Genomic DNA, 14,613 nt, shown 5'->3' with positions numbered 1-14,613 from the left:
GAATGTATTACTTGCATATGAATAATTTCATTCAACGATATTGAGAATTATTTCAATTTAATTTCCATCGTTTTTATTCATTGAAAATCCTGGGATCCCCTCCCGCAGTTCCGTGAAAACCTCATCACAAATGTACCCAAAAGATTTAGCACACCGGAAGTGTTCATGATTCTGCTAAGCTAAGAAAGTTTACACATAATTTATCATCTCATAAAAAATAGCAGCCCTCGTCCAATGCAGAAATGCCCGATTTGAAGATGAAAATTCTGGAATTATTTTGCTTTAGATAGTTTTGACGTGAACCTTGCTTTACTTTCAGTTCCCGTAACTTTTGTTCGACCAAAGCTAGCAAGTGTAACGTCTTTCGTTTGTTTTTGAAAGGAGTTGGGATGGGGGGCTTTTTCTACGATTACTCATCTCTTTAAGGATTGAAGAATCTTACAGCTTATGGTTCAGTTCGGTGTGACCTACACTATTGCTTGCAATGGCAGACTTTCTAGTTTGATTTTTTCTTGTTTTTGAATAATTCAAGTACATTTTATAGATTTATTGTTTTACAACATATTTAACTTTTTCATGGATTTTTGCTCTGTAAATGTATATTATACTATGTACATGTATATGCAATGTTGTGTTTCATGAGGTCTGTGTGAACAGACAGTAAGAACACATTTCATGAGTAGGAACATTATTTAACTGTCACTGCTTTGTTTGCATGGAATAAAAGAAGGATTTTTTTTTTTACAGGAAAAAGAATTGTTTTTCCGTGAAGTATGGAAGATTCTAGACATGAAGAAGAAGTCTTTGCACAAACATATTGATGTGAAGCGGCGATTTGCAGTTGGATTCCATGACAATGAAAGCATTGAAAAACTCAAGCTGTCCATTGCTGATGTCGTGTGGGGTGAAGAGCTTCCACAGTCATGGGCTATGTTTGAAGCATTCTTTCGGGAAAAGAAAATCCGCAAGATTTTGAGTAGGGACGAACTTCAGTCCTTCAATGTAACATTGCCAGAGGGAATAAAGCTCCATACTATTGAAGATATGAATGTCATGCTGCAGTTCTTCCATGATATCAGAGAAATTATACACTTCAATCAACAATTCCTCAATAAAGCTATTATTCTCGATGTTCAGTGGTTTGCAGATGCATTTAAAAATGTAATAACAGATAAAAACCATGCAAAAGAAGATTTATTCGAATTTGCCTCAGAATGGGACAAATTCAATGAAACTGGAGAGTTAGATGAAACTCTCCTATCTGCTATATGGAGAATGAACAACAATGGCTACATCAAACATAAAGATGACATCTTGCTATACATGGAAAAGCTAGGACTCTTAGCTAAAATGAGTGGCAATAAATGGTATGTTCCCTGTATGAACAAAATGCAATTTCCAGTGACCTACTTTTCATCATACCCTGTCTCCTCTATCCTTTACTATACGTTTGATTTTCTTCCTGTGGAAATTTTCCATCGTCTTGTAGCAACCTGCATGCAGATTCCTTGGGAGATTTTTTCAGATGAAGATCGCGGATGCGTTTACCAGACTGCAGCTATTTTTGTGTTTCATGACCATCACCATAATATTCTGCTTGGCATGACTCAAACAGAAATTCAATTGCAGGTGTTTGTTGTGGAGGGAGAAGTTGATGTTTTAACTTGTCACCAGATTAGAGAAAACATTGAGAGTATATTACACAATCTCTCTAACACATTCCAAAAAAATGCTGAATTTCAAGTTGGGTTCAAATGCAAGCCTTCTGGATTTTGTGACAGGAAAGAAAGTGCTGTCATAAAGGAATCAGAGTTTACAAAAGCAATTTTTCAGTGTCCTTCCTGTCCGGCAAACAAAAAGCATCCCATTAACACAAAAGACATCACAAAATATTGGAAACAGGTACTTCAGAATATGATAAATTTCATAAAAAAATACAAATTATGCCACACAATTTTAGAATTATGTAACTTAGAATAATTTATGTCATTAGAGAGAATTTTTGAAACAGACACTATCAAATATTCTTCCCCAGAGTGACGTGGCCATGTTAATTATTTTTTTACACCCCGGTTTTGTTTATTCATATTCTGGTCAGTTATGGGTCTTGGGGGTTGAACCAAAGTGTTTTTAAATTTTCTTCTTGAGATTAAGAAATTAAAAAGTTTTAAAGTGAGCATTATGGCACTTTAACCTCCTGTGTTCATGTTATAGATTAACAAATATGGTATAAAGCTAGATTTTAAAAAAATCAGGATTCTATCTATGGTATTTTTAACCTTGAGAACATGCCTTGAAAATGTTTGATACCTCTTTAACTTAAGGGTTCAAAGACAAAAGGCTTAAAGCAATGTAGTTTTGGTGTGAAAATGACCCCCCCCCCTTCGGAAAGTACAAGAACAATAAGAAGAACTAGATGAGATCTCGTTGCGAGCAACGAGTAGGTCTTCCGTCCGATTTTTTGATAAGATGAGGTATGATTTTGACTATGATCTTTGTTAAAAGATAATAATGTATAGACTTCCCTAATTAGATTTTATTGTTTTGATTTACAGAACATTATCAAAGAGCTATAAATGACATGCTTTGGCCCTTCTGAGCCCCTAGTTTGAGGGGTCAGCCCCTTTTCCTTCATATCAAATGAAAGGTCTTGTGATTTTGAAGACTTTTTGTTCAACAACTATTCAGAGATTTCTTTTCGTTATGGAGATATGCTGAATTGAAATATTTAGGGGCCACCCCTCCAAGTCCTTAATGGGGCCGTTTGACAAAAATTGAAAGGTTGCATATTGTTTAGAACATTATTCTGACCATCTTTTGTACAGCATTGCTTATCAAAATATTTCCCCTTTTCGAGATATAATGCGTCAAATATTTAGCATTCCCTTGTGACCACTTATTACGTAACATATGATCAGAATCTTATCATATATTGTTGTAAATCATTAAGACAAGCATCTTTGCTTCAGTAATGTATTACAAAATATTGATCGTTCAAGAGTTATACATAAAAGACTTTTTGCCCCTCTGAGCCCCTAATTTAAGGGATCAGCCCTTTTTTCTTGATATCAAATGAAAGGTCTTGTGATTTTAAAGACTTTTTGTTCAACAATTATTCAGAAATTTATTCTCGTTTTCGAGATATGCTGAATTGAAATATTTAGGGGCCAGCCCTTCAAGTCCTTAATGGGACCGTTTTGCAAAAATTAAAAGGTTGCATATTGTTTAGAACATTATTCTAAACATTTTTTGTTCACTACTGCTTATCAAATTATTCCCCCTTTATGAGATAAAAGGCATCGAAGATTTAGCATTCTGGCCCCTTTTGGTCCCTTATTACGTAACATATGATCAAAATTTTAAAACATATAGTTGCAAATTGTTAAGATGAGCATTTTTGCTTCAGACCTCGTTGCGAGCAACGAGTAGGTCTTCCGTCCGATTTTTCGATAAGATGAGATATTATTTTGACTATGATCATTGTTAAAAGATAATAATATATAGACTTCCCTAATTAGATTTCATTCTTTTGATTTATGTAACATTATCAAAGAGCTATAGATGACATGCTTCTGGCCCCTCAGAGCCCAAAATTTAAGGGGTCAGCCCCTTTTCCTTCATATCAAATGAAAGGTCTTGTGATTTTGAAGACTTTTTGTTCAACAACTATTCAGAGATTTCTTTTCGTTGTGGAGATATGCCCCTAATTTGAGGGGTCATCCCCTTTTTCTTGATATCAAATGAAAGGTTTTGTGATTTTGAAGACTTTTTGTTCAACAACTATTGAGAAATTTATTTTCGTTTTCGAGATATGCTGAATTGAAATATTTAGGGGCCAGCCCTTCAAGTCCTTAATGGGGCTGTTTTGCAAAATTTGAAAGGTTGCATATTGTTTAGAACATTATTCTTAACATCTTCTGTTCACTATTGCTTATCAAAATATTCCCCCTTTATGAAATAAAAAGCATCGAAGATTTAGCATTCTGGCCCCTTTTGGCCCCTTATTACGTAACATATTATCAACATTTTAAAACATATAGTTGCAAATCGTTAGGATAAGCATCTTTGCTTTAGTAATGTATTACAAAATATTGATCGTTCAAGAGTTATACTTGAAAGAGTTTTGACCCCTCTGAGCCCCTAATTTGAGGGTCCAGCCCCTTTTTCTTGATGTAAAATGAAAGGTTTTGTGATTTGAAAGACTTTTTGTTCAACAACTATTGAGAAATTTATTTTCGTTTTCGAGATATGCTGAATTGAAATATTTAGGGACCAGCCCTTCAAGTCCTTAATGGGGCTGTTCTGCAAAATTTGAAAGGTTGCATATTGTTTAGAACATTATTCTTAACATCTTCTGTTCACTATTGCTTATAAAAATATTCCCCCTTTATGAAATATAAAGCATCGAAGATTAAGCATTCTGACCCCTTTTGGCCCCTTATTACGTAACATATGATCAAAATTTTAAAACATAAAGTTGCAAATCGTTAAAATAAACATTTTTGCTTAATTAATAACAAAATATTGATCGTTCAAGAGTTATACTTGAAAGAGTTTTGGCCCCTCTGAGCCCCTAATTTGAGGGACCAGCCTTTTTTTCTTGATATCAAATGAAAGGTCTTGTCATTTTGAAGATTTTTTGTTCAACAATTATTCAGAAATTTATTCTCGTTTTCGAGATATGCTGAATTGAAATATTTAGGTTCCAGCCCCTCAAGTCCTTAATGGGGCAGTTTTGCAAAAATTGAAAGGTTGCATATAGTTTAAACCAATATTCTGACCATCTTTTGTTCAGTATTGCTTATCAAAATATTCTCTCTTTTCGAGATAAAAAGCGTCAAAGATTTAGCATTCTGGCCCCTTCTGGCCCCTTATTACGTAATATATGATAAAATTTTAAAACATATAGTTGCAAATCGTTAAGATGAACATTTTTGCTTCAGTAATTTATAACAAAATTTGGGTCGTTCAAAAGTTATATATGAAAGATTTTTGGCCCCTCTGAGCCCCTAATTTGAGGGATCAGCCCCTTTTTCTTGATATCAAATGAAACGTCTTGTCATTTTGTGCATTTTTTGTAATATATGTTTTAACAAAATATTTACAGGTAAAAAGATATAAAAGAAAACGTGTCACATTTTGCGAGATGCTTGTGAGCCTATTTTTCGAGCCCAGGCGAGCTTCATCGTCTTTTGAGCTGGAAACATATAGATGCGAAATGGCACATCTACAATCTTTCCTCTATCTTCACTGAAAATCTTATCCCTTTATCTCTATTCGTTTAGGAGAACACCCCAGGAAAAGCCGACCCTCTAAAAATCAGAAAATCGTCCATATCTCACGACCGGAAGTGACGTCATAAAAAAAACAAAAAAACCTATCAAGATCAGTTGAATATCTTTCTGAGAAATCGCGTGCACAAAATCGGTTGGAAGAAAAATAATAATAACTAGATTAGATCTCGTTGCGAGCAACGAGTAGGTCTTCCGTTAGATTTGGGAAATTCTGATTACAAGAAAGTAGAACAACTTCAAATGAAAAAAAAAATATTCATATCAATTCTTCAAAATATGCTTAGCAACACATGAAAGAGTAAAATCTATCAATTTCAAACAACTTCCGGTCTTTTATATTCACTTCCGGTATGACCGGAAGTACTCAAAATGACTTTTAACTCTTCACTGAGTGTGGAGGAGTCATCCCTCAAAGTTTCGAAGAAAAATGAGCATTTTCTCGTCTACTTCCGGTTTGGAAGAAATAACTTCCGGTGGAAATAGTACGACTTGAAACAGTCTATTTGCCTCTAATATCTCTATTGTAAACATTTAAAAAAAGAAAAAAAATAAAAATTTGCATTTTTTTAAACTACTTCCGGTGGACAACGGACGTCACGGCAACATACACTTATCAAGAAATTCAAATCTACTAGTCACAATCTATCATCCCTGAAAGTTTCAAGACTCAATCTGAAAGCGTTTTTGAGAACACTTTCGGACAAAATGCAACTTTAAAAAAAGAAAATTGGCCGTATCTCGCGACCGGAAGTGACGACGGCAAAATAAAAAAAAATCGCCCTAAGTTCAGATGATTTGCCATCATTGCTGAAAGTTTCATGAAAATTTATCGAGGCGTTCTCGAGAAATCGCCTGCACAAAATCGGTAAGAAAAAAAAAATAATAATAGTGGAAAAGAAACAACAGAATCAGTAGAAGGTCTTCCGTTGGAAACGGAAGACCTTAATAATAATAATAATAACTAGACGAGGTTGTTGCAAAGCAACAAATAAGTCTTCCGTCTAAATTTTAAGGAGATGAGATAGAGTTCGGGAGACATCTACGGTCATATGAGCAAGAATGAGCCATTTACCATTACTTCCGGTGTGACCGGAAGTGACGTCATTTTGACGACTTTTGATGATCTTCTTAGCTGCTACTTGTCATTTTGAACAACTTTGCTTCTATGATGCTATACAAATTCTCAATACATTTTGAGATATCAGGAAAACACTTTTGGCCCCTATAGCTCCCTAATTTTAGGGGCCAGCCCCTTATTGTTGATATCTTTTGAAAGATCGTATCATTCTACACTACTTTTGCTCTATATGTTTTAACAAAATATTTACAGGTAAAAAGATATTGTAGAAAAAGTGTTAGAAATTTTAAAAGTCCCGATAGGACTTTTTTCGGGCCATAGCGAACGACGAAGTGCGGCACTTCCCGGGAAAGAGAAATGCGCATGTCACATCTACACATGTTGCTCTATCATCGCCGAAAAATGTCACGTTTCTGTCTAGAAGCGCTTTTGAAAAAACTGCTGGACAAAGTGACCCTCCGAAATCACTAAATGGCGGAAAGCTCGGAACCGGAAGTGACGTCATCAAAACAAAAAAATATATATCTAGGTTTTTTTATGTTCTTTCAGACCTGTAAGTTTCATGAAAATCGAGCGAGCCGTTTCCGAGAACTCGCGTGCACAAAATCGGTAAGAAAAAAAAACAATAATAACTAGAGCAAAGCTCGTTGCAAAGCAACGAGTAGGTCTTCCGTCCAATTTTCAGAAGCACTGCTTGTAAGATGGATAAATGAAAGTAAAGTATTCGTTAAAAAGAAGGCCTCCGGACCAAAAATTATGTCGATCTGTATTAAGTTTTTAATGATTTTTATGCTGATTTTCATTAAATAAAGCAAATCAAGACTTTCAAGAAGTTTAAAAAATCAAGACGGTTTGACCGGAAGTGACCCCAATCGACAGAAAATTGGGTCAAAAGTCTTGGTTGAATTCAATTATTTAATTTTATGTTGATATCTGCAGAAATACGTCATTTATATTTACTTCCGGTTTAGCCTGAAGTAGTTGACAAAAGAGACGATACTCGACAGGAAATACAATCAGACGTCCTCTGTGACATGCATAATTCAATTCAATACAGTGCTGCTATCCTATAAGTTGACAATCCTATCCTATCCTATTATGAATCCTGCATCCAAAATCCTATCCTGTGATTTCAGTCTAATCCTATCCTATCCTGCTGCTATCAGTTTTTTTTTAATATTAAAGAGTTAATTTGACAAAATGAAAAAAAAAAATTATAAAATGACCATCAAATAAAAATCAGTTATAGTTATGTAATTAATTTAAATGTAATAAATTTTAATGGAGAAAAAATAATCAAGATCGACATCCATTAATTCCAGACACCTCTCACGAATTAATTTGCGAGTAACCAGTTAAAATGTAAACAAAAGGATTGTAATAAAACGTAGGCAAGTATTCATCTAGCGAACATGTGAAGAAATTGGAACTTCGGAAGAATTGAAGAAATAAATATAGTTAAACTTTATTTGTGTTTAATTTTACATACTAACAATGATCGGGAGACGTCAAGGTATTTGTGATTTCTTTTCGAATTTGTTCTCTACGAAAAATAAATGGAGTTAAAATTAGAGAGAGAAAAAGGGGGAAACAATAAAGATTGCAGATACTTTTGTAATGTTATGATAAAGTAGACAAAAGGAACAAAATTTAAACTCTTTATAAGAATCAGACCACGAATACCAAATCTTTCATGCAGGGTAGGTACACTGAATTATAACCGTACCCATTGAAGAAACAATTTCTCTATCATGTCTACACATACTAAATAATGACAAAACTAGGATTTGTTTGATGTTTTAACAAGTGTATGTTTCATCTGTTCATGTAAAATTTATGCAAAACTTTATTTTTCCCTTAACTGGGCATCACGAAAATAACATATAGATCTAACTGCACATATATCAGCTGTATATTAGATTTTACTTTTGACGTAAATCTAAATAAGAACTTCAAGATATGACAAGACCATAAACCGAGAACAGACAAGTCAAAATTTAGATCTAGAATATGTTGACTTTCATTTATTAAATAAGTTAAAATTGTCTTATTATATTCAATTTTAAATGTATGATAAAAATATATTTTATATTTATTATTAAAGTTATTCTTGTTTGAAATGTTAAGTTCATCATTTGTTTGTATGTGAATATTTTACAAACATGCAACATTTTCATCATGTTTGCTAATTAAATAAAAATCAAGATATTCAAAATGTTAAAATTCTTATTTCGCTTCAGTTTGTTCTCAATTTATGGCCAGTTCCCTGCCGTACAAGTGTATCTTAATTAAAAAAAAAAATTTATGTGTGAGAATTTAATCAATTTATGTTTAACAGAAAACATTTTCCTAAATCTTTATAGTCAGACAGGTTGACAGCAATAATTATTGTAGTCAGCTCACAATATTCCTTAGATCTTATAAAACATGCATAAGAGTCAATAGTTGTTACAGTATTTATAACCCAAATTTAAGTAAATCTTGTTTTTGACCTTGACATTTGATCTTGAATGTTATTCAGTGTCTAAATGAGGAATAAAAATAATTGACCAAGTTCACAATATTTATTCAGGGTAATTCCTTTTTTCAGTGAATATAAATATAATTATATATATTGGACCAAATACATATTATCTACAATTTATATTTACAATGTAAAACAATAGAATGTTCATTATCATGAGACAAATTCATTAAAAGTGTCCATGTAAAGTATACATGTATTTCAATGCCAAGCTCAAAGATACATGTACATCTAGTTTATCAATGTCTTATTACAATTGTATAATGTTTTACATGCATATTATTTGGTCTGCTTGTCCGTCGCTCAAATTGAATTTCAAATGTCAAAGTAGTTGTCAGAGAGATGGTCATAAAGTAACCGAACAGTTTCACAAATGTCATCAATGCAAAGAAAACAAATACATCACACACTGATCTCCTTAATAAAGAACACCTTCATTTCAGACTCTAGGGGGCTCTTGGACACTGGTTTGAAAATCTTTCATTATTTATTCCAGCAGCAGATGAGATGAAGTGCAATTTGTACAGCTGCAAATTTGCAGGATTGTCCTGAAGAAAAAAACACACACCATTATATGCATGTATATTGTAAATTTTGTCATATACATTATACATTAAAACTGTATTTGATTGTGATTATCTTTCTCATTTCATGTACAATTGTCTTAATTTCACCTTTTTCTCTCCCAGAGTAACGAAATCAAATCTTATACTGCAATTTCACAGTCATAACTCATATCTTAATTAAACAATCATAATTTATATAATTTACTTGTAGATTATAATTCATTTCATCTCGTCGACTTGCTAACTAGTATGAGTACATGTTTAGATGATTTTTTCTTTCTATTTTCTGCTTGTATTAATCTATCTAATATGCTGTTTGTTAATTTCTTTTCATTTTTTGTTCGAAATTTGAATTAAAAAAAAAATGAAAATACATATAACATGACCATGATGACCAGAACAATTATATATTAATTTCAGTTTTACTGTCAACATTTTAAAAAGAAGAAAATCACTTATTCATAAAATCTGCAGACACATCATCTCAACTTAGATAATGATTTTTACGTATTTTAATGATACATGCATAAACACAAAAAAAAATCTAATCATACCTACTTCTAAATGTAAAATCCTTTATATTGTGATGACTGATGAGGGCAGGCAAAATAGGGTACCATTCTCTAGAATGAAGAAGAATAATAAATGATTAATTTATGTTATATGTTTTATGTTTAACTCACAATAGGTCATACATACAATGTACATGCAAGTGCTGAGTGAGCTTATTATACACAGTCAGGTCCAGTACAATCAGTACATTTAGCTACGTAGCTAAAATTACCTACCGTAGCTTTATTTACCTACCTCAGGTAGCTTTATTTAGCTATTTCAAGGCAACTTTTCACAATTTTGCTTATTATTTTAAAAAGACAAAAAGTCGCAAGGAAATGTCTACTAATATTTATTCTAGGTATCATTTAAAAAGCAATCTAAAGCAGAGATAGTTTTAACGTTGCTGCGTTTGATCACTTTTAAGGAAAATATGTATTCCCATTGTTTGAGTAACTGTACACACCTTGTGCACGATGAGGCGTGGATAAGTATGATTACTTCACATTGTGCTCATGTTAACCAAAACTGGTTTTCTTTGTTATTACACTCAAGAAGTAACTGTTAGGTCACAAATTAACTGTTGTATATAGCCCCAAAACTTTTAGATCTTTGATTGCAATTGCGCAAAAAAAGACACATCTCCAAGAGTGATTTTTTCATGAATTGTTTTCAGATGAGTTCAAAGTTAAAAATTATCACTGCATCAAAGTGCAATTTTCTGCTCTTTCTGGGAAAAATTCTTATTTAAAAAATAAGTTTGATTTAGTAGCTACATAAAGCTACTTCAGGTAGGTAAATAAAGCTATGTAGGTAATTCAAGCTACGTAGCTAAATCTAGTGATTGTAGCAGACCTGACAGTAGCATAAGAAATGATCATGATGATTCTGCATTTAATTATTTTAAATTGCAATCAGATAAGAAAAAATATTTTTTTTACCACAGTAAGGAAATGATTATATAGCAATAACAAACTGAAAAAGGTGTAATACATCTGATCATGTGACAAAGTATTTGTAAATATTTAACCCCCCTACCTGTCCCCTTTCTACACAACCTCTTTTTCCGCATCCGATTTCTGTGTATATTATAATAGAATAAAATTTTAATAGTTCAAGTCATTAAAACATTGCTTAAAGGGAGAGATATGTATAAACATGCACACATTTACAGTGTGTAGTATACTTACATGGTCTTGCACCAAACAACTGCGATTATGATCTGTTATAGTCCGCCGCTGACGGTTCAAGTGAAATTATCCAGACAAACAGAGCACATTTATCAGAGAAACATGTTATTGAATGTAACACAAGTAGGAATCGAGTTAATCATCCAAACATGCTGAAGAAATACGATCTTTTGATGTCCGATCTCTTCTTTGTTTACTTCTTCCGGTGATCGTTCACGGTTAGATCGTACGCCATATTACTCGAAGGTAATAGAATAAATGTGTGTTAAGAAAAAAAATGTTTATTTTCTTTTGTGATTTTATAAATATTTCTTTTGTAAACGTTCTATGTCCTTTTGCGTTTCTGTAATTTATTTTGAAATATGAATTAACTTTTACTCCAATCAGAAGGCTGTAGGATACAGGATAGGACAGGATAGGTTAGGATTGGACTAACTACTATATGTTTCTACCGTGAATCCTCAATCCTGAATCATAACCAATCCCATCCCATGTCAACTTGTGGGATAGCAGCACTGAACCAATATCTGTGAAAATAAGCTATTTTCTACTACTTCCTGTTCCTGTTTGGCCGGAAGTGACGTTATTCGACGCATTTTGATGATCTCGCAAGCTGCTACTTGTCATGTTGAACAACTTTGCTTCTTTGAAGTATTACAAATTCTAAATACTTTTTGAGATATCAGGAAAAGTATTTTGGCCCCTTTAGATTCCTTATTTTAGGGGCCAGCCCTTTTTTCGAGATATCATTTAAAAGATCTTATAATTCTGCACAAATTTTGTTATATATGTTTTAACAAAATATTTCCATGTAAAAAGATATCGTAGAAAAAGCGTTAGAAATTTTAAAATTCTTGATATGACTTTTTTCAGGCCATAGCGAGCGTCGACGTGTGGCACTTCCGGTGAAAGTTAACTACGTATTACAGATCTACATATATTGCTCTGTCTTCCCTAAAAGTTTCACGTGCCTGTGATGAGTGGTTTCTTAGAAAACCTGCGGACAAACTGACCCTCCAAAAGTCACTAAATCGCAAAAATCTTAGGACCGGAAGTGACGTCATCAAATTAAAAAAATAAGTATCAAGATTTTTTATTATTCTATCAGACCTGAAAGTTTCATGAAAATCGAGCGAACCGTTTTCGAGAAATTGCGTGCACAAAATCGGTAAGAAAAAAAATAATAAGAAAAACAGTGGAAAAGAAACCGAAGAATAACAAGAAGGTCTTCTGCTGAAGACGGAAGACCTTAATAATAATAAAAATAGTGGAAAAGAAACCTAAGAATAACAAGAAGGTCTTCCGCTGAAGACGGAAGACCTTAATAATAGCTTTGTTAGTTACAATGACTATGCCTAGACAAGTGCATTTTATTTTTTGGATGAGAGTTGCATTTTTGATTGAAAAGTGTCTGTGTTCATCCATCTTTCTGTATGTTGTATGCCTCTTGCTATCTGAAAACTTTTCACATTTCAACTTATTTTTTATTGACAAAATTAACAATTTCTGCAAACACCTAAGAAAAAAAAAAATGAGTTTTTCTGATCGAGTTTGCCCACATTCTGTCAGTCCTTAAGTTCAACTGTTTGTTAACTTTCTATATGCCCATCTAAAAATAAGATGCATTATGGTATATGGAGTTCGTGTCCGTCCGTCTGTCTGTTTGCTTTTTTGTGTCCGGCTCATAACTCAAACACTATGAGACCTAGAATTATCAAACTGTGTCAGCTGATTAATCTTGGGTAAAAGATGTGTCCACATAAAAAGTAGGTCACTGAATTTTAATTAAGATGATATGGCCAGATATGTTAAAAATTCTGTCAAGCTCTTTACAGGAAAACCATTAGACCTAGAATCACGAAACTGTGTCCGTTTATGCAGTTAGCTTAGTTAGAAGTTACGTTGGATCCTACTTGAAGGTCACTTTAACTTTTAATTAAGATGAAAAAAACTATATTTTTAGCTTTAAAATCAAACAATCCAAACAGATGCAGAAACCACATTAAAAATGTTAAAGAAAGTACACATTTTTTCATGATATACTTTACTAAAATCGAATAACAAATATAACGTTCCTTTGTGTCAATAAGAGAAATTCTACTTGACCCATGGGTGTAATTATCAAACAAGTGGTCTAATGGTGTTTCAAAGATTACAGTCATTTGCAGTTCCTCAAAGCCTATTTTTTTAATTCATGGACTTTTAGAGGAAATTTTTTCATAGGAAATGAAAGCACCAAGTCTCTACTTTATATTGATGTTTAAAATGGGACATTGGGACTTGGTCATTTAATTGGTATATGGAAAGGCCATTTTATGAATAAAGTGAACCTAGCTCTCTTGTACAAAGTATTTAAAATATTTGATATTGTATTTTTTCTTTATTTTTATATCTTAACAATAAATTTTGTCTCACATGGATGAAATTTTAACACTTGCCCGTGGGCAAGTGCTCGAGAAATTTAGCCCCTAAAGTCAATTAAAAGTTTCAAGACTGTAGTGGTAATCCAGGTTTGCTAAAATATAGTCATGGTGATAGGGTGAAGCCACAATAAATGATCAAAGTTTTGCATTAGAATATATATAAAAGATTTTACTTTCAAGTGCAAAAAGGTCAAATTCATTAAAACTAATATAAGTATGCAAAACTTTTCAAGAAATGCAGATTCAAGTTAGTTCAAAATATCCCCTTTCCGCCGGGTATGGTGGGACCATGAATGGGGTCGAAGTTTTTCATTGGAAGATAGAGTAGAAAATTATACGTCTTGTTCTTTGAACAAGAAATATTGAATAATGTTTCAAAATTTAAAAGTTGGATGTACAAAGCACGTACATTAGAAAAAGAAACATCATTGATAATTTAATGTAGATTTAGATATGTTCTTGAAAATTTTAAGCAATATTGTTGTTAGGTTGTCAACAATGAATTCGTCTGTGCTGATTTAATTTCATACGACAGTGTTGGATTTTGCAGTTAGTTTCAGCGTACATTAGTAATAATAAAAATTAAAATTGCTTTTAGATGTAGTAACTGAGGGAAAAAAACACACGCGTGTTTCAAATTCAAAGACAACAGATTTGTTTTGATGGCAACAAAACAACAAATCAAAATAACATTTAAATTATGGTCGGGTTTTGAAAAATTTTCATAATCTGTTGAAGATGTGGGTAAATGACTCTTAGAAAGGAAAACTAGCTGGGAATTGACAGACTGATAGGATCTGTACTTCCTGCGAAGTTTTAATAGAAGACAGTATAATTGATTATTTATTATATTTCTTTTATGATATTGACTAATAATTTTGGGACCATTCAGGAAATTATGATTATTAACCATTTTATGGCTTGTTCAAATGGTTCTCATGATTCAACTATCTTGAAGATGGAAAATTCTTATTTCTGTCTTTAAA

The 14,613-nt window shown here is 32.6% G+C and overlaps 1 protein-coding gene across 1 annotated transcript in view; it reads left to right on the top strand.

The window, feature by feature from the left end:
• LOC133201887 (uncharacterized) overlaps positions 1-14,613 on the top strand; it is a 33,764-nt gene that overhangs the window by 8,259 nt on the left and 10,892 nt on the right. Inside the window, exon 3 of the mRNA XM_061337680.1 lies at positions 748-1,902. Coding sequence (XP_061193664.1) covers positions 748-1,902 — 1,155 coding nt within the window. The remainder of the gene's footprint in view (positions 1-747; positions 1,903-14,613) is intronic.

The sequence above is a fragment of the Saccostrea echinata genome, unplaced genomic scaffold (genome assembly GCF_033153115.1).
Source record: "Saccostrea echinata isolate AGI-Se365-2 ecotype Australia unplaced genomic scaffold, CSIRO_AGI_Sech_v1 ptg000046l, whole genome shotgun sequence".
NCBI lineage: Eukaryota > Metazoa > Mollusca > Bivalvia > Ostreida > Ostreidae > Saccostrea > Saccostrea echinata.
This window is presented reverse-complemented; position numbering and strand designations above follow the sequence as displayed.